This window comes from Dysidea avara, chromosome 3 (genome assembly GCF_963678975.1).
Source record: "Dysidea avara chromosome 3, odDysAvar1.4, whole genome shotgun sequence".
NCBI lineage: Eukaryota > Metazoa > Porifera > Demospongiae > Dictyoceratida > Dysideidae > Dysidea > Dysidea avara.
In genome coordinates, this window is record NC_089274.1 from 37,738,573 (window position 1) to 37,758,419 (window position 19,847).

Sequence of the window (19,847 nt, forward strand, 5' to 3'; positions counted from 1 at the left end):
CTTTTAACTCCTCAACAGGTAGTATTCCTTTTATGCTTTACACAATGCACTCCCAAGACTCTGTTAAGAGTCATAACTGCACTTTTCTCAATCAGTGCTCCCAAATTTAGTGCTCATACGTTACAATATCATTATATCAACTCATAATAGTAGAAAAATCAACTATGAACTGACGTTGAAATGGTTGAATATCATTGGGTCCTGCCTTTGGCTACTATTTAAAATCTTTTCACATGATTCAATTTAAACCCACAATCATATTAATTGTGTCTCATGCGATGCCAAATTGTGTAAGTGGAAGGCATTAGTGTGAACGCATAAAATAAAAATCAGGAATTAAAGCCAAAACCGTTTTAAAGAGAAACAAAGCACTTTACGTTTTTTGAAATGTCCAAGGGGATATAGTCACAAGTGGTCACTTCCTGCCAACAATAACAACACTACACCTTCTTCGGCTACTATGGGCTACTCGTAGAGGAAGTGCACATTAATTAGAATTTAATGTTATCCTAATAAAATGCCGAAGACACGCCTGACACGGAAAGATAGAAAAGAGAAGCAACGCGATAACTACCTAACTGGAAAAGCAAGAAGTCCCCATACTCATACTCATACTCTTCGAAGATCCCTTGAAGGTACAGGCGAAGGTTTTGATGGTGAGAGGCAAGGTGAGAGGAATTCTGCTGTTTATCCTCAGTGTCAACCAGTTCTTTCTTGTCATGCTAACGGTTTCAAAGAGATGATACATCAAGGAACTGAGTTGAAAAAGAGAAAAAAGGTTAATCCTTCGCCAAAGTGTCCTGAAAGTGAATTTACTCATATCGTGACATCACCAGACAAAATGAGTGGTTGAGGGCCAATGTTTTTGATAGCGTTGGAAATTATTTGTATTGCTTAAATTGCATTATATCTAGCTTTAGAATATCTAAAGATAGGTTCACACACCAGCGAGATATTAAGCGTCAGGAATGTCAGCATCCAATTGTTCAATTTACAAAGTCTGAGGTGGAAATACAACGTTTAGGTGATTATGTACTAATACCTGCCAACACTGAGTCTTCATTTTAAAATGGTGGAGATCTCTGGAGCCTTCAACTAGTGTGGATGTAAGATACCCGCATGTAAACATGGAAATGCTCTAAAAGTTTCTAATTCAGCCAAGAAAACAACCATGGTAGAGTTTTTATTGTTTGTAGACACCAACAGTCAGCCTAATTGCAGATCTGCTGACTCTTCAGGTCCTACACTGTGCTTTCTACCAAAGTTTTCTACTATATAGGCACCAAAGCCAGGAGTAAATCACTATGAAGAACGTTTACAAAGGTCAGTTGTGGGTGAGTTTAACCATACTCAAAAGGAGTGTGGAAGAAGTGGATGCTCTAATGGATCATCCCACAATTGGTTGAAAACTCATAGACCAAAAGTGGCCATTAATCCACACCAATAGGACTACTGTGACACCTGTACCAGGTCAAAAATTGAGATCAATGCAATGCAGACTACTATTAATCGACTTTTACAATCAAGCAATGCCAATCCTGATGAAGTCAAACAACTGGAAGGTGAAGTAGAAGCTCTTTAGGAGGATTTGGAAACACATCGCCAAGAAGCACAGAAGAGCCACGAGTACTACACTGAGGTATGCACTTGTTGTGCAAGAGAGTGGAAAGAGATAACCAGTCTTGATGAGAAACCTGATTTAAGTGAAGAAGAAGCACAAATATTGGAATCACTAAAAAACAAATTCAATGTCGTGGTTAGTGCTGATTACCAAATGAGGAAGTTGGTTCCCTATTGGGGACTTTCAGCACAGCCTGGAAGCATGTACTACTTACAGAAACTTAATCATGACATTTTTGGTATAGTAAATCATGCAACCAATGTTTCCTCAGCATACTTGTTTGATGAACGAGTTGGTCCAAAAAATACGGAACACACCATCTCTTACCTTTCAAATTGGATTTCAAAGCTTCCTGACTGGATCCATTGTGTTCACTTATTCCTGGATAATACATCCAGTACCAATAAAAACTGTTACTTAATGGCATCAGCATGTGAGATGATTCAGCAAGGAAAGCTGTGTTTTCTTAGAGTGTCCTTTTTAATTGCTGGTCACACAAAGTTTTCACCGGATCTTCTGTTTTCTAAGATTGCACAGAGCTACAACAGGAGTGATGTTTTCTAACACAATTGAATTGAGTAGAATTATTTCCCAGTACGCTGATGTCATCATTGATGATGGGGATATCGTTTGTGATTGAAGAAATCCAATGAATAAATATTCCAAATTGCCAGGGATTCACAGTTTGCATGCTTTTGTTTTCACGAAAAACTCTGTCACCAACAAAGTTGTTGCAAAGGTCCAAAAATTTTGCTATGTAGGTCCATTTCAGGATGCTATAATTCATGTGTTGAGTGGTCGAGATGCTACAGAATCTGTTATTCCTGATTCAGAAAGTAAAAGCTACAAAAGTTTAGGAAAGCTAAGATCCTTGAGTGAGTCCAAGCATAAACACCCAGAGCAAATGTCCAAAGATTTCATCCCAAATGATTGATGGCTGCCTTTTCTAACTGAACAAGCATCTAGTCAAGTATAACAATATTACAATTGATTGTTGTAAGATAGTAGTTCTTAAAAACTCTGTAAAAAGGACACCATGTACACAGTAAACTTATAACCAACGCATGCATACATTGGACAGCTAAATATTTACTCCTATATAAAAGGCATGTTATAACTTATGCTGTAATTTTTACAGTGGATCGAAAAGTCATCAATAATGCAGAAATAAGAAAAAATAACATTTTTAAATACACTGGCCTGAATTCCTGATTTTTACTTGATGCGTTCACATTAGTGATTTCTGGCTGGAAATTATTTTTATGCGGGTGATGAATACATTTATGCGGGTGAGTGGGTAAAAAAACCTTAAATGCGGGTGTCACCCGCAGAATGCGGGTGAGTTGGAAGGACCACCTGCAGGACCACCTGTTCTGCAGGTGGTTGGACCTTCCAACTCATCCACAGAATGCGGGTGAGTTGGAAGGTCTGGTATCACAACCAGGCAGGTCGTAACAGCAATGTTATTGTATGAAATGAAGTGCTTCATCTCAAACAAGGTAATCACCCCCTCAACCATCATGTATCGGTTTTGTTACAATGTTAGACAACCCAGGGGGCATTCTAAGCTAGCTCACCTGGCTTACAATTGTCATACAAGGACAGATATATAAAGACTGTCACTTTAATGACACACATGATCCATAACAGTGATGCGATTTGTTTATGATTACATCACAAACTTGAACAGTTTCATGTATAAACAATTTATGACGCATTACCCCTTTAAAATCTTCCTTATTCTTGTTTTTTTTTGTAACATTATTATTACTGGTGAACCATAGATAACTAACAAGAAAGCCCAACATATGTAGCATAAACATTATCAGAATGTGTGAATTTATAATGTTAGTAAAATTGTTACTTTTCCTTATAATGGTTTTGCAGTAGAATGGAAAGAATGGCATCAGGCTTATATTACATTCCCCTGAACATGTGCCCCAGATATCAATTACTGAAATAGCGAAGTGGCCATGGCGCTTCATCTTCAGCTAAGTTCAGTCTGATACACTCTGTTACAAACTACCTCTGCAATCAATCAATTGTAACAGAAAACTTGGACAATTCCCATCAAATGTAGGGAAGCCATCATGTAGCACTACAGCAAATCAATGCCTTGCACTGTCAGCAAAGATAAATGGGACACAAAGAAGGACACAGGTAAGTGCATTGTATGCACTGCAGTATGCAAAAAGGCACCAGTAGAGCCGAAGCAATGTTAAACAGTGAAAAGTATAATCAAGCCTGTAGTCCGAAGCCTTAGCCGTTATCAAGTTATGCTTGTCTGAAGGCATCAGTCAGTCAGTCAGTCAGTCAGTCAGTCAGTCAGTCAGTCAGTCAGTCAGTCAGTCAGTCAGTCAGTCAGTCAGTCAGTCAGTCAGTCAGTCAGTCAGTCAGTCAGTCAGTCAGTCAGTCAGTCAGTCAGTCAGTCAGTCAGTCAGTCAGTCAGTCAGTCAGTCAGTCAGTCAGTCAGTCAGTCAGTCAGTCAGTCAGTCAGTCAGTCAGTCAGTCAGTCAGTCAGTCAGTCAGCCAGACAGTCAGTCAGTCAGTCAGTAAAAATTCCACTAAATAAAAATTCGTACAACTTTTTGAAAGTGTTTCAGGTCATAGCTACCGAAGGCACTTTTGGGCTTGGTTATACCTAACCAATACTGCCAAGATATCATGAAGATATTGTGATGCTGGTTTAGGGGAGTTAACAATACAACACTATACTAACCTCTGCTACAATTTGTTTCATTACCACTCCAGTTCCCATTACTCTGACAGGTCCTAGTGTCACTACCAGTTAGCTCATAACCAGTGTTACATGTGAAATTACAAGTGTCTTCGTAGGAAGGAACTCCATCATCTCCCAGTAAACAAGTAATTGTTTTATTATTAGGATCAGTAAGATTGGAACAGTGAACTGTGTAATGATTAAATTTGATAAACATTCACATGTTACATGTGCATGTACTACTTAGTAGTAGTGATCATCAAGATTTAAAAATTTAGTCGTTTTAACTAGTAGAGAAAGCCATTAAATGTAACTCTGAGTAATTTTGTTGTTTGATAAGTTGAGCAGGACCTATGATTCTGTACCCAATGCAGCTCTCTGATGTGCTTTTGAAGAAGCATGGTGTACTAATGTTACAATTAAGCTTATACAGTCTCTCCATGATGGAAAGTGTCTACTACAGTAACAGTTGGAAATGGAAGGTCAGACCCTCATTTCAGAATGGTTTGCATCAAGGACGTATCATCATTCCTATAATATATTCTTATTTTGTTTCATTCATGTACAAAGGCATGTGTGCTATTAGGACAAGTACACAGAAAAATTTGGAATTTTAAACTAGAGTAGGGACCATAGCTCAACAATAAAAGTACTGAAACAGGCTGGAGTAGTGCACGATAGTAAATCACAGTACAACAATAAGAAGTGTTATATCCCTACTGTGCATTTCCATTATAAGGAGAAAACATCCTGACCACCTAGTAGACTCCTGTAAGTGTTCAAGTGTAAATCAGATGGCTGCAGGTTTGAAGCGACCTAGGTCCAATCATGGATTTTTCCTCCTTTCTCCAACTTTTCAAACACACCTTATGTAGCTAAAGTCTTTGAACAGGCTGTAGGACCAGGTGTCCTACAGACCTTCAGCACTTGTGCTGTAAAGCATTAATAAATACTAAAATTATGGTATCTTGAGCACAGTAGGGATGCAACGCTTCTTATTGTTTTACTGTGATTTATTGTGAACTACTCCAGCTTGTTTCAGTACTTTTTATCAATGTGCTATGGTCCCTACTCTACTTAAAAATTCAAATTTTTTCTGTGTACTTGTTTGTTACCTTTTTTTGTAAATATTATTATTATGACTGATGAACCCACGCATACCACATCTGGAATGGTGCTGCGTGCCCCAGCTATATTAATTATCGTCTGAAAAGTAAAATATCCATTACACTTCATTGTCAGCTATGTTCAACCCATTACACAGCATTCAGATCTAAAACTGTTCGAAAAGCAAGTCTGCAATCCATCCATACCAAAAGAAATGGTGCCATGCACCCCAGTTATATCAATTATCGTCTGAAAAATGAAGTATACATTACACTTTGTTGTCGGCTGTGTTCAACCCATTACATTGCAGTACGAATCAAGAACTGTTTGAAAAGCACCTCTGCAATCAAAACAACCACTATGAAAAATACAGACAATTTCTGTTATAAAGGGAAGCCATCACGTACTATTGCCAAATCAACACTTTTCACTGTCAGCAAAGATGATGGGACACAAAGGAGGACACTGGTAAGTCCATGAAGAATGCATTGTACATACTGCAGTATGCCAAAAGGCACCTCTCAGGCTGAAGCAACATTGAACAGTGAACAAATCAAGCCCATAGCCTTAGCTGTTATCTAGTTACGCTTGTCTGAAGGCATCAGTCAGTCAGGCAGTCAGTAGAAAATTCCATTAAATAAATTATTTTTAAAATTCCGTAGCAACTTGTTGAAAACATTTAGGGTCGATCTGAAAGCTTTTTTGGGCTTAGTTTACCTAACCAATACTGCTCATCATCATGATGGAAAATTGAAACTGGTTTTTGAGTGATATTATTCTGTGGGCTATGCTTACTCCTTTGTGGTCCTTACTATACAGTAACTATTGTACTGTATGATATCTGCAAAGAAATATGGGAAATCCCTACACTATCGTGATCCATGATAATAGTATTGTATAGCAGAAATCCAGAAGATTCTTAGTATGTACATTTAAAGTCAAACCTTGTGTTAAAATATTGAAAATCTTTACAGAAGTACACCATTATAAAAGTTTTCAACCCCCTTCAATTTTTAGTCTGTCTGCCTGCCTTACTTCCTGACCAAATGACATACGTAGTGCAGCCACCATTGTATGCTGCAATAACACAACAAACCCATGTGCCTTTTCAAGTTCTGAGGAATGTCTGCACTTTTCCTAAACATTTCCTCTCAAACCTTCTTGTCGTCATTTATTCAAGGAAAGAAACTACTAAGGTGTTAATATTCCATATCAGCACTTTCCTTACAGGCATGCATATAGATGCCACAGAATTATTGCCTATGCTACTGCTAAAGTTAGAAGATGATGAATAGAGCATAGCAACAATGTCCCTTAACATAGAATACCTCTCTACTAAAGGCTCACTTGAGATCAGCAGCAAGATACTCCAATAAAGTAGTCGCCCTAATTATGCAACACACACATACAATATTATAATAGAACAGCCACACTGTGATCATGGAGGTTTGGGCTTTTCTGACCTAAAATATCACCCCAAAAACCAGCTTCACAATACTATCCTGGTGCCTTGGCAGTATTGGTTAGGTATAACCAAGCCCAAAAGTGCATTCAAATAGATTGCTGCAAATTTTTTATATTCAGTGGAATTTTCTATTGACTGACTAATTGCCTGCCTGCCCCGCCTGGATAACTCATAATGTCCTAAGGAGACAGAATTAACCTTATCTGGTATATCACCCATTGTGCCTAGACATGGAGAAGAGTGTGTAAATAGTATGCCAGGAAAAATAAATATGTTTGCTGGTCAAGCAGTACTAGCATGAGCCAAATTTCAAGAACTAATGTAATTCAACCACAAGAGCTCAGCTCAATGTGCATATACTATAACCCTCATAGGCTATACATTCCCCTTACCATATATGTACTATCCTACAGATTAAGAAATAATATCTATTTCACTCATTCCTACACCATTTCCTACTCTGATATTGTAATTACTTAAGATTTCCTGTTCTCTTCTGTTTTGTATTGTCCTGTTATTATTTGCTGTTTCAAGTTATTGTAATTCCATGTTCACTTGATGTTACTGTATGCATGCTTATATGCGTGTGTGGAGCCTGGAAGCACATTGTGGGCTTCCTACATGTTGGTGCTTGGTTGCAGTGCTTTTGTTGGTTCATTCTTCAGAATGGCTAATGCTAGCAATGTGGCTAACGACAGCCCCCCTCCCATGACCGTGTGGTGGAGACCAGGGGTCCCTCAGGGGTGGGAGTTGCAATCCCACCTGAGTATTCTCTGCACAAGAAGGCACATACAGCACTGTAGGAGTGCGAAGCTATTATCCCAAGTGCAGGCATATCCCTGTGGGATGTCATCTTCACCACTGTTAGCATACCATGTTGTATGCTGGCACTTGGAATGTTCAGTGGCTGGTGGAAGAGTCTGGAGATCGTCAGGTGTGTCATTCCCACGGTACCTCCCGGTGTGATTCAACTGTGGAGAGGAAAGTGGACCTCCTGATTACTTAACATCTACAACAATCCCATCGCTGGTATCCAGGAGACTAAATGGTTTGGGTCTGACATCTGGCCCATTGGTGAGTGGACCTTTTTACAATCAGGTCATGATTTACCAGTTGACAGTGATGCTGTCAGGAAAAATGGTGTTAGCATTTTGTTGAATGAAGGGCTACTGCTGCATGAGGTGAAGTACAGAAAGCTGTATCCCCTCGTATTGTGTCTGCCAGACTGAAGCTGGCATCTGCTGACCAACATCTGGCTGGTGGTCTGCGTCAATCACATGATGTATTTTTGTTGGCGGTTTGTGTGTACACTCCTACTGTTCGTGCTCCTGGTGATATTGTAAAATGTTTTTATGATGATCTCCAAAATGTGTTGAACGGAATCCCACCCAATGACTTGTTGTTGGTGTTAGTAGACCTAAATGCTGGGTGCGGGATAAATCCTCAGAGTTGTGGTTGGACATATTGGAATTAATGATCATAATCAAGCTGGTGAAGATTTGTAAACTTTTGTGAGCTGAACAATTGTCTCTGATGAACACCTGGTTTCAGAAAGAGTCTTTTTGCTATGGGACAGGCTGCAACAAAACGGAGTAGTATGATTGACTTTGTAGTATTCAGATCAGCCCAACATCAATATTGTTTGGATGTACAAGATGATGCATGGTGCTACTTGCTGGACAGACCATAAGTTGGTGAGAGCAAAGTGGTCCCATTACCTAAGAGAGGTGATTTGAACATGTGATCACTAGCGTGGAACAATCTGCTGGATGTTGCTGGTGAGCTGCTTGGTAGAATTCTCCAGGAGCGACTGCAGCCTATTGCTGAGAGTGTTCTATCTGATTTTCAGTGTGAATTTCAGAAGGGGCATAGCTGTGTTGATATGATCTTTGTTGCAAGGCAGCTTGCAATTGTTGAGAAGGCTAGAGAGCATAACTGCCTTCTTTTTACACTCTTTATCGATCTAAAGAAGGCATACAACTCAGCTCCTAGAGTTGCTTTGTGGCAGGTACTTGAGAAGTATGGTATTCCTCCTGCATTGTTATCTATTGCTTGTTCTTTTCACAAGGGTATATGAAGGTTTCTATGTTTCCTATATGAAGGGTAACATGTCTGACAGTTTTGAAGCACGCAATGGTGTAAGTCAGGGGTGTACTATTGCTCCTGTGCTTTACTTGTACTTATGTGCTGTCTTTGAGGATTGGCATCAACAGTGTTCTCAGGTTAGTATGTCTTTTCATTATTCCCATTGACATAAGTTGGTTGGAGATCATACGGCTAAATCTGGTACCATCTTATATAATGGAGTCTAAGCTTGCTGATGATGATGCACTTTATGCCTCATCACGTGATAGTTTTGAAGAAGTCACTTCTTCTTTCATTTGGGTAGTGAAAGGTTGTGATTGTTACACGCTGTTGGCTTTTGCATTGTATTTTTATGGTCTTATTCTTGATTTCTTTCAAACCATCAAAAGGCATATTAATCTAACTACAGACTAATTTTCAACTGGTTTCTCAAAGCAGTTTATATTGTAGGCATTACAAAACTCTGATCTTTTTCAGAAGTTTGATATTATTAACTGGTCATAACTCCATGAATCTTAATGGATTTCCACCACAGTTGATACTGAGATTTGCTTTGATAACCCCTTTTAAGTGTGCTACATTTCAGATTAATTGGGTGTGTTTTATGGATTCTCCAAAGTGTGTATAAAAGAAGTAAAGAAAAAGAATGAAAAAAAATGTTGGCCATATAAGCACAGCAAGATGCCTTGTGGCACTTATGGGCTCCTGGCCGTATGTATCTCGGAAATGGCTATGGTGATTCCTTCAAATTTGGTACATGGACATCTCTACCTGGTGGGCATCTCTACAGTAAAATTGGTTTCAATCAGTTAATGGATTACAGAGCTACATATATGTGAAAATTGCATTTTCTTTCTTGTTGTCAATATACTGTACTCATGCCAGCTTGTTTGGCCTCACGACACACTACTGTGGGTCTTGATAAACAATATAGTTAAGACAACCTTCATTAAACTGTACTCCATTATAATTTTTGACCAATCATATGGAGTTACATAATAAGACAGCATACCAACCACAAATATACAACGTACTGTACATACCTCTTCTACACATGATTTCAGTACCATTCCAGCTCTCATCACTCTGACAAGTCCTAGTGTCACTACCAGTTAGCTCATAACCAGTGTTACATGTGAAACTACAAGTGTCTTCATAGGAAGGAACTCCATCATCTCCAAATGAACATGTGATTGTACCATTATTAGGATCAGTAAGTGATGGACAAGTAACTATTATAATGGATTTAATACAGCAGACAGTCAAAGGTATGTGACTATACATACTGCTCACCTTTTATACAGATACTGTCACTACCACTCCAGCTCCCATCACTCTGACAGGTCCTAGTGTCACTACCATTTACCACATAACCAGTGTTACATGTGAAATTACAAATGTCATTCTCATTAACAACTTCCACCATACCAGAACTACATGATATTATTGCTCCATTGGAAGGTGTATAACACTGAATATCTGAGGAGTACATTATAAATACATGTGTAAGTAATAATAGCTCAAATCATAGAAATAAAACACAACAAAACAAGGGAGGTTATCTATACCTGCAGCTATAATAGTGGACAATTGAGCAAAAATCCGACTAGTTTGCAATTTTCTTGTATGTCATTTTATCACTTCTTTGAGGGAAACACCAATGGGCTGGTAAAGTTTCAGCCTTATCCGGTGAGTACTTTTGGACTATAGACAGCAAGAAGAACAACACAATCTATTTGAACAGTGCCTATACGGAAAATAAAGTACAGATACTTATGTAATCGATTATAGGTCATGAGTGCACCAGGCTATGGAGTTGGCACTTGTGTCATTGTGTTCGGGGAATTCATCAAATTTTTGGCCTTTACATCCACCCATGCTATGAAACAAGAAGCTTTGAAATGGTAACAATAAAGTTATGTTTACTATATAAACAAGCATACATAACTCGCCTTTGCTTTATGGTACAATATGGAACAAAGACATTCCTACTCTCCATGAAAAGGCAAATGTAGTGGTGTATTAGATGTTTCAATTCCCATCTTCTTTCACTGTTTACTGAAGCAATTAAAAACAAACATAAAATCATTTTTGTAGCACATATTTTCTAACCCAATGTACGCATTTCAATGGCACTATTAAAACTGTATCTCAAAAACAGAATTATGCAAACTAGTCGGATTTTGCTCAGTGGATCACAAGTAATCTTCAGTTCAGTCTATCTTTTACATAACATGTTTGTTGACATCTTTTAATAACAGTTCATTATACTAGTGAGGAATTATGGTGTTAGACACATTACAAAAATTAATTACACGACTGAATGCACACCCTAACTTGAAATGCGAAATGACTATTCTACTTCATTTTCAGCTACATATGTTTCACCCATTATACAGTACTAAACGTAAAGAACAGTACCAGAATCACCTTCAAAATCAATCAAGTCACTATGGAATTATATGTGAACACATGCCCCAACTATCGATTTTGGATTGAGTGTTTCAATGAGCTCAGTATCTATTCAGACCCATAAGTTTATATCTTAGAGCGCAGTGATTGTGGATAAAATAGTGCAGAATATATGATCAACCTACAGTTTGAAATTTTCATTTACCACAATAAAACACGAGGTCACGTGAAGCATGTTTATCCAGTATGTACAGCTGGAGATTTTTGTACAGCATACAACACTAGCGTTTACTGAATTTTCTAGCCTACTTTTTACAGGGTTCTGCCCAGAAATTCCTGAGTGGTGGCCTAAAGTTAACATAAACTGATATGCTGTGTGTTGTATTAGGGTATTTTGCACATGTATCAATGATATATGTTAGAATTGTACTGGTCGGATTTAAGAGGGTACTGGTCGGTTTTTAGAGGTACTGGTCGCTTTGAACCACTGCCGACCAGTGTGGGCAGAACCCTGTTTTTAGCACTCTGGCTTTTAAACGGACCACATGTGTACTATTATACAGTATGATAGTGCTGTATAGTAGGGACCACAAAGGAGTATGCTTAGCTCATGAAATAACATCACCCAAAAATCAGCCTCAATTTTCCCTGACGACGATTGGGCAGTATTGGTTAGGTAAAACTAAGCCCAAACAAGCTTTCAGATCGACTCGAAACACTTTCAACAAGTTGCTACAGAATTTTTTTTAAATTATTAAACAGAATTGTCTACTAACTGAGTAACTGATTCCTTCAGACAAGCGTAACTCAATAACGGCTAAGGCTACGGGCTTGATTTTTTCACTGTTCGACATTGCTTCGGCCCGACAAGTGCTTTTTGGCATACCGCAGTACATACAATGCATTCTTCACGGACTTACCACTGTCCTCCTTTGTGTCCCATTCATCTTTGCTGACAGCGAAAAGTGTCAATTTGGTAGTAGCACATGATGGCTTCCTTTCGTAACAGAAATCATCCATATTTTTCATAGTGGCTATTTTGATTGCAGAGGTGCTTTTCAAACAGTTCTTGATTCATACTGCTGTGTAATGGGTTGAACATAGCCAACAACAAAGCGTAATGGATACTTCACTTTTCAGACGATAATTGATATAACTAGGGCGGGAGGCACCATTTCTTTCTTTTGGTATGCAGGGATTGCAGAGGAGCTTTTCAAGCAGTTTTTGAATTGAAATGCTGTGTAACAGGTTGAACATAGCCGACAACGAAGCGTAATGGATACTTCACTTTTCAGATGAAAATTGATCTCTGGTCCAAAACAGCCAAGTTGTAAAAAAAGAGTGCAGCCCTCAAAAAGGCTATGGTGAAAAAGATGTGAAATCCAAGGTGACGGCCAAGAAATGGCTGTGATGGTAATGGTAAAAATTTTAATATTGAAAATTCCAGTGAATTTGGTGCTGCTTGGTCTTGGCACAAAATTCACCTGAATTGTTGTTATTACCATCACAGCCATTTCTTGGCCGCCACCTTGGATTTCACATCTTTTTTTCACCATAGCCTTTTTGGGGGCCGCACTCATTTTTATAGCTTAGCTGTATTGGATTAGATTTCACTTCTTTTTGTATTTGTATACCTATAGGCCGGTTTGGGGCCTTTTTAACCTACCTTTTTTTCTTTACCACAGGAAGAAGAAAAAGATGAAGCAAATTTTAAATACTTTAACTATTTCTGATTTTATCAATAAATGTACAAATTATATAATACATATAATTATTACAGAACTCTCTACATGATGGTTTCTTTGTAAGTGAACTCTCTACAAGGTGACTTCTTCTAGCTGATCTCTCTACACGATGATTTGTTTGTAGCTGAACTCTCTACAAGGTAACTTCTTCTAGCTGATCTCTCTACAGGGTGATTGTTTGTAGCTGAACTCTCACAGGTGATTTGTTTGCAGCTGAGCTCTCTACAGAATGGTTTCTTTGTAACTGAACTCTCTACAAGGTGACTTCTTCTAGCTGATCTCTCTAAAGGGTGAATTGTTTGTAGCTGAACTCTCTAAAGGGTGAGTTGTTTGTAGCTGAACTCTCTAAAGGGTGAATTGTTTGTAGCTGAACTCTCTACAAGGTAACTTCTTCTAGCTGATCTCTCTACAGGGCGATTTGTTTGCAGCTGAATTCTCTACAGGGTGATTTGTTTGCAGCTGAACTCTCTACATGGTGGTTGTGGTTTCTTTGTAGCTGAACTCTCTACAAGGTGACTTCTTCTAGCTGATTTCTCTACAGGGTGAATTGTTTGTAGACGAACTCTCTACAGGGTGACTTGTTTGTAGCTGATCTCTATATGTACTTGTTTCTAGCTGATCTCTTCAATTCTCTTCAGGGTGACTGCTCTATTAGGATGACTGCTCTATTAGAGTATCTCGATTGCACACTTGCTGCACCAAGTTGGATTTCGTGTTATAACTCTGTCGCTTTAAGTCTGATTCTTCTACACCACTGAAGAGTCTTTCTAAGATGATTACTCCATCTGTACAGCGATTTTCAAAGCATTACTCCAAGCATTTTTTTTGGTAGGCGTGGCAAGTAGTTGTTTTTTTATTAGCTAATCTCGATTGCATAATTATTACAAACTGTTGGTTTTTTCATTGTATCTTTGTGGTTTTTAGCTCGATTTCTTTCAAACCACAAAAGGTTTGAGGTTCAATAGTTAACCTATTCATCCACCGATTTTAAGCTTCTTCCTGTAAGCAGTTTACCCTGTAGGCGTGACAACATATTGGTGTTATTTTTCGTGAATAATCACTAATAACTCTTTGCCTGTTTATTGTATCTAATCAAAAACAACTAAGCTGTAAAAAGGGGTGTGGCCCCAAAAAGGCCAGGATGAAAAAAGCCAAGGTGGCGGCCAAGAAATGGCTGTGATGGTAGGTTAATGGCAAAAATTTTAATAACGACAATTCATGTGAATTTGTGCTGCCTTCTCCTAGTTTCACTCAGATTCAGCACTAAATTCGCCTGAACTGTTGTTATTAAAATTTTTGCCATTAACCTACCATCACAGCCATTTCTTGGCCGCCACCTTGGATTTCACATCTGTTTTCATCCTGGCCTTTTTGGAGTTTTTACAGCTTAGCTGTTTTTGATTAGATATCACTTCTTTTTGTAATTTCATACCTAAAGCCAGCCTATTGGGTATTTCTTTTAACTTGTCTTTTTCTTTTCTATAGGAATGACGACTATTAAAGAGAAAACTATATTGTGCAATTATTTAGCTACACATGCACATTTAACAATAATTTGGTGCTGATTAATTATTAACTCAATGTGAATACTCTACAGGGAAATGTGTATGTGGCTGAAAGTTTCACAGGGAGAATCATAATGTAGCTATACTCTTAGACTACATGGTGAACAATTTGTACGTAGTTGAACTCGCCACATAGTGACTTGGAACATAAATAAACTGAATTGCAAAATAACTGAACTTTATACAGGGTAGTTTTATTGTAGCTGATCCCTCAACAGGTTGACATATTTCTAGCTGAACTCTCTACAGGGTAACTTGGTTCTATCTAATCTCTCTACAGGGTGAATTGCTTCTAACTAATCCTTCTACAGCGTGATTATGTTCAAGCTGACCTCTCTACAGGGTGATTTGAAATGTAGCTGATCTTTCCACAGGGAAACAAGTTACCCTGTAGAGATATCAGCTTGAAACAGTTACCCTGTAGAAAGAACTAGAAATAAATCACCCTGTAGAGAGATCAGATAGAACCAAGTTACTCTATAGAGAATTCAGCTAGAAACATGTCACCCTGTGGAAAGATCAGCTACATTTCAAATCACCCTGTAGAAAGAGCAGCCTGAAACAAATCACCCTGTAGCGAGATCAGTAGAAATTCTAACTGATCTCTCTATGGGGTGATTTGTTTCAGGGTGATTTGTTTCAGGCTGATCTTTCTACAGGGTGAGTTGAAATGTAGCTGATCTTTCCACAGGGTGACATGTAAGCTGATCTCTCTACAGGGTGATTTATTTCTAGCTCTTTCTACTGGGTAACTGTTTCAAACTGATATCTCTACAGGGTGACTTGTTTCTTAACTGATCTCGCTACAGGGTGATTGTTTCAGGCTGATCTTTCTACAGGGTGATTTGAAATGTAGCTGATCTTTCCACAGGGTGACATGTTTCTAGCTGAATTCTCTACAGGGTGACTTGGTTCTATCTGATCTCTCAACAGGGTGATTCATTTCTAGTTCTTTCTATGGGGTAACTGTTTCAAGCTGCTATCTCTACAGGGTGACTTATTTCTAACTGATCTCTCTACGGGGTGATTTGTTTTGGGGTGATTTGTTTTAGGCTAATGTTTCTAAAGGGTGATTTGAAGTGTAGCTGATCTTTCTACAGAGTGACATGTTTCTAGCTGAATTCTCTACAGGATAACTTGATCTCTCTACAGGGTGAATTGCTTCTAACTGATCCTTCTACAGGGTGATATGTTTCAAGCTGACCTTTCTACAGGGTGATTTGAATTGTAGCTGACTTTTCCACTGGGTGACATGTTTCTAGCTGATCTCTCTACAGTGTGTTTCATTTCTAACTCTTTCTACAGGGTAACTGTTTCAAGCCGATATCTCTAAAGGGTGACTTGTTTCTAACTGATCTCTCTACGGGGTGATTTGTTTTGGGGTGATTTGTTTCAGGTTGATCTTTCTGCAGGGTGATTTGAAATGTAGCAGATCTTCCACAGGGTGACATGTTTCTAGCTGAATTCTCTACAAGGTGACTTGGTTCTATCTGATCTCTCCACAGGGTGATTTATTTCTAGCTCTTTCTACAGGGTAGCCGTTTCAAGTTGATATCTCTACATGGTGACTTGTTTCTTACTGATCTCTCTATGGGGTGATTTGTTTCTAACTGATTCTTCCACAGGGTGATATGATTCCAACTGACCTTTCTGCAGGATGATTTTGAAATGTATCTGATATTTCTACAGTGACTTGTTTCTAGCTGATCTCCCTACAGGGTAACCGATCTCTCCACTGGGTGACTTGTTTCTGACTAATCGCTGTACAGGGTGATTTGTTTCAAGCTGATTTTTCTACAAGGTGATTTGAAATGTAGCTGACCTCTCTAAAGGATGACATGTTTCTAGTTGACCTCTCTACAGGGTAACTTGTTTCTAGTTGACCTCTCGACATGGTGAATTGTTTCTAACTGATTTCTCTACAGAGTGACTTTTGTCTAGCTTAACTCTCTACAGAGTGACTTGATCTCTCTAAAGGGTGATACTGATCCTTCTGTGGGGTAATTTGTTTCAAGCTGATCTCTCCACAGGATGACTTGTTTCTAGCTGTTCTATCTACAGGGTAGTTTGTTTCAAGCTAATCTTTCTACAGGGTGACTTGAAACTATTTTAAACTCTTTGCAAGGAAATTTATTTCTAGCTGATCTCTGTACAGGGTGATTTGCTTCTAACTGAATACTATACAGGGTGATTTGTTTCTAGCTGCTGAGAGATTTGTTTCTAGCTGAACTCTCCACAGGGTGACTCAAAAAGAGGTTGGGCTCTCCATAGAGTGATCAAGCTGATCTCTCAGGGTGCCTGGTTTCCAGATCTCTCTACAGAGTGATTTTTCATCTAATCTCTCTACAGTGTGATATGTTTCTAGCTGATCTTTCTACAAGGTGATCTGTTTTTAAGTGATCCTTCTATGAGGTGATTTGTTCCAAGCTAACATTTCTACAGGGTGATTTGAAATATAGCTGATCTCGCTACAGGGTGACTTATTTCTAGCTAGCTAATCTCTCTACAGGGTAACTTGTTTCTAGTTGATTTTTCTACAGGGTGACTTCTTTCTGGCTGTACTCTCTGTACAGGGTGACTTGTTCTTACCAGATCTCTCCATAGAGTAATTTGTTTCAAGACAAGGTGATTTGAAATGTAACTGATATCTTTACGAGGTTACTTGTTTTTGGCTGACCTCTCTACAGAAATGTAGTTGAATTCTTTGCAGGATAACTTGCTTCTACAGTAGCAGATCTCTTTACCGAGAGAATTGTTTGTAGTTAAACTCTCCACAGCGTGGCTTATTTCTAGCTGAAACACTCTCAAAACGTAGCTGAACTTTCTATAGGGTGACTTATTTCTAGCTGATCTCTTTACAGGGTGACTTGTATCTAGCTTAACTCTCTACAGTGTAACCTGATCTCTCTACAGGGTGATTTGTTTCTAGCTAATCTTTCTTCACAGTGATTTCTTTCTGTCTGATCTCTCTAAGAGTGACTTGAAAAGTAGCTGAACTCTTTGCAGTGTGACTTGTTTCTAGCTGATCTCTGTACAGAGTGATTTGTTTCTACTGAACTCTCTGCAGGGTGATTTGTTTCTAGTTGATCTTTCTATATGGTGACTTGTTTCTACCTAATCTCTCTTTTTGACTAGCTGGTTTTTCCATAGGATGACTTGTTTCCAGCTCTACAAGGTGATTTGTGTCCAGCTGATCTCTCTACAGGATGATTACTTACATAGCTGATCTCTCTACTGGGAGACTTGTTTCTAGCTAACCCATCAACAAGCCAACTTGTTTCCAGCTGAACTCTCTACAGGGTGCTTTGAAATATAATTGAATTCTCTTTAGGTGGCTGGTTTCTGGCTGATCTCTTCACAAAGTGACTTGTTTCTACTGAACTCTTTGCAGGGTGACTTGATTCTAGTTGATCTTTCTATACAGTGACTTGTTTCTACGTAACTAATCTCTCTTTTTGTCTAGCTGATCTTTGCACAAGGTGACTTGTTTCCAGCTCTACAAGGTGATTTGTGTCCAGCTGATCTCTCTACTGGGAGACTTGTTTCTAGCTAACCCCTCAACAAGGTAGCTTGCTTCCAGCTGAACTCTCTACAGAATGCTTTGAAATATAGTTGAATTCTCTTTAGGGTGGCAGGTTTTTAGCTGATCTCTTGACGGAGTGACTTGTTTCTAGCCAATTTCTCTACAGGGTGACCCTAGCTTAATACTCTACAGGGTAACTCAATGTATCAGTAATTTAACAATTTGTGGGTGATCTGATCTCTCTACAAGATGACTTTATTGTAGTTGAGTTGTATACAGAGTGGCTTATAATTGAGTTAATTTCTCTACCGAACATAGTTGAATGCTTTAATAGAGTAATTTTCATTTCTTAGCTGACTGCTTTATTAGGGTGACTGCTCTATTAGACTATCTCGATCTCGCACTTGCTACACCAAGTTGGATTTCATGTTATAACTCTGTTGATTTAAGTCTGATTCTTCTACACAGTTGAAGGTCCTTTCTAAGATGATTACTCCATCTGTACAGCAATTTTTAAAGCATTACTCCAAGTGGTTTATCTGGTAGGCGTGGCAAGTAGTTGTTTTTTATTAGCTAAGGCAACTCCAATCTGGTAATTATGTTTCTGGTCCACCGTATGCATCCTTTTTTGGAGAATGTGAAATTTCAGAAATAGATGGGTAAAATGCCCGCATCAGCTTTTTTAATAACCTGGATTTCAGAAACAAATATTGGGCTGCAACAAGTATGCTAAATCTAACTATCTAAGCATCATAATTTGTATTTATCAGTGAAAACCTGCAAGAAATGGGCAGAGTGCACAGTTCAGATCGATATACTCTAATAGAACAGTCAGTAAATCACACAAAAAAACTCTAATTGAGCAGTCAATTCATTGTTGCTTTGTTGCTGAATTCCGCCCACCCACACCTAAAACTGATTTTCAAAGGACCAGAAACATAATTACCAATTGCAGTGGCCTAATCTTGATTGTGTATTTGTTACACACTGTTGGTTTTTCATTGTATCTTCGTGCTTTTTAGATCGATCTCTTTCAAACCACAAAAGGTTTGAGGTTCAATAGTTAACATATTGATCGATTTTCAGCTTCTTCCCATAAGCAGTTTACCCTGTAGGCGTTACAACATATTTGTGACATATTTCATGAATACTCACTAATAACTCCTTGACTGTTTATTGTATTCCAGCCAAACTTAGTACCAAGATGCGCCTTTGTACCCCCCTTCTGTGTGCTAAATTTCAAGGCAATTTTCATTGCAATTTCAAGGCGATAAGCCAATTTTTGAAGTTGTATATCTTGGGAAAGCTTGAAGCGATTTCGCTCAAATTTGGTATGTGAAGTACTGACATTGGCGGATGTGTCTACAGCCAAAATCGTCTTATTTTGTAAAGGAAGCACAGAGCTACGGAGGTGCGAAAATCGCATTAAGACACACAGTGGTGTGTCGTGCGGCCCAAGAAGCCAGTGAGCAACACCCGTGAGTATATTGACAGGAAGAAAGAAAACACAATTTTCACACCTCCGTAGCTCTGTGCTGCCTTGATGAAACAAGAAGATTTTTGCTGTGGACACTCCCTCCAACTTCAGCACTCCACATTCCAAAT

The 19,847-nt window shown here is 38.6% G+C and overlaps 1 protein-coding gene across 5 annotated transcripts in view; it reads right to left on the reverse strand.

The window, feature by feature from the left end:
• Positions 1-19,847, reverse strand: part of LOC136250891 (uncharacterized) — a 113,232-nt gene that overhangs the window by 37,796 nt on the left and 55,589 nt on the right. For all 5 annotated transcript variants that reach the window (XM_066043231.1, XM_066043229.1, XM_066043230.1 and 2 more), the window contains exons 4-6: positions 10,291-10,476; positions 10,041-10,229; positions 4,341-4,529 (exon numbers count right to left, since the gene is read on the reverse strand). In XM_066043231.1, coding sequence (XP_065899303.1) covers positions 4,341-4,529; positions 10,041-10,229; positions 10,291-10,476 — 564 coding nt within the window. The remainder of the gene's footprint in view (positions 1-4,340; positions 4,530-10,040; positions 10,230-10,290; positions 10,477-19,847) is intronic.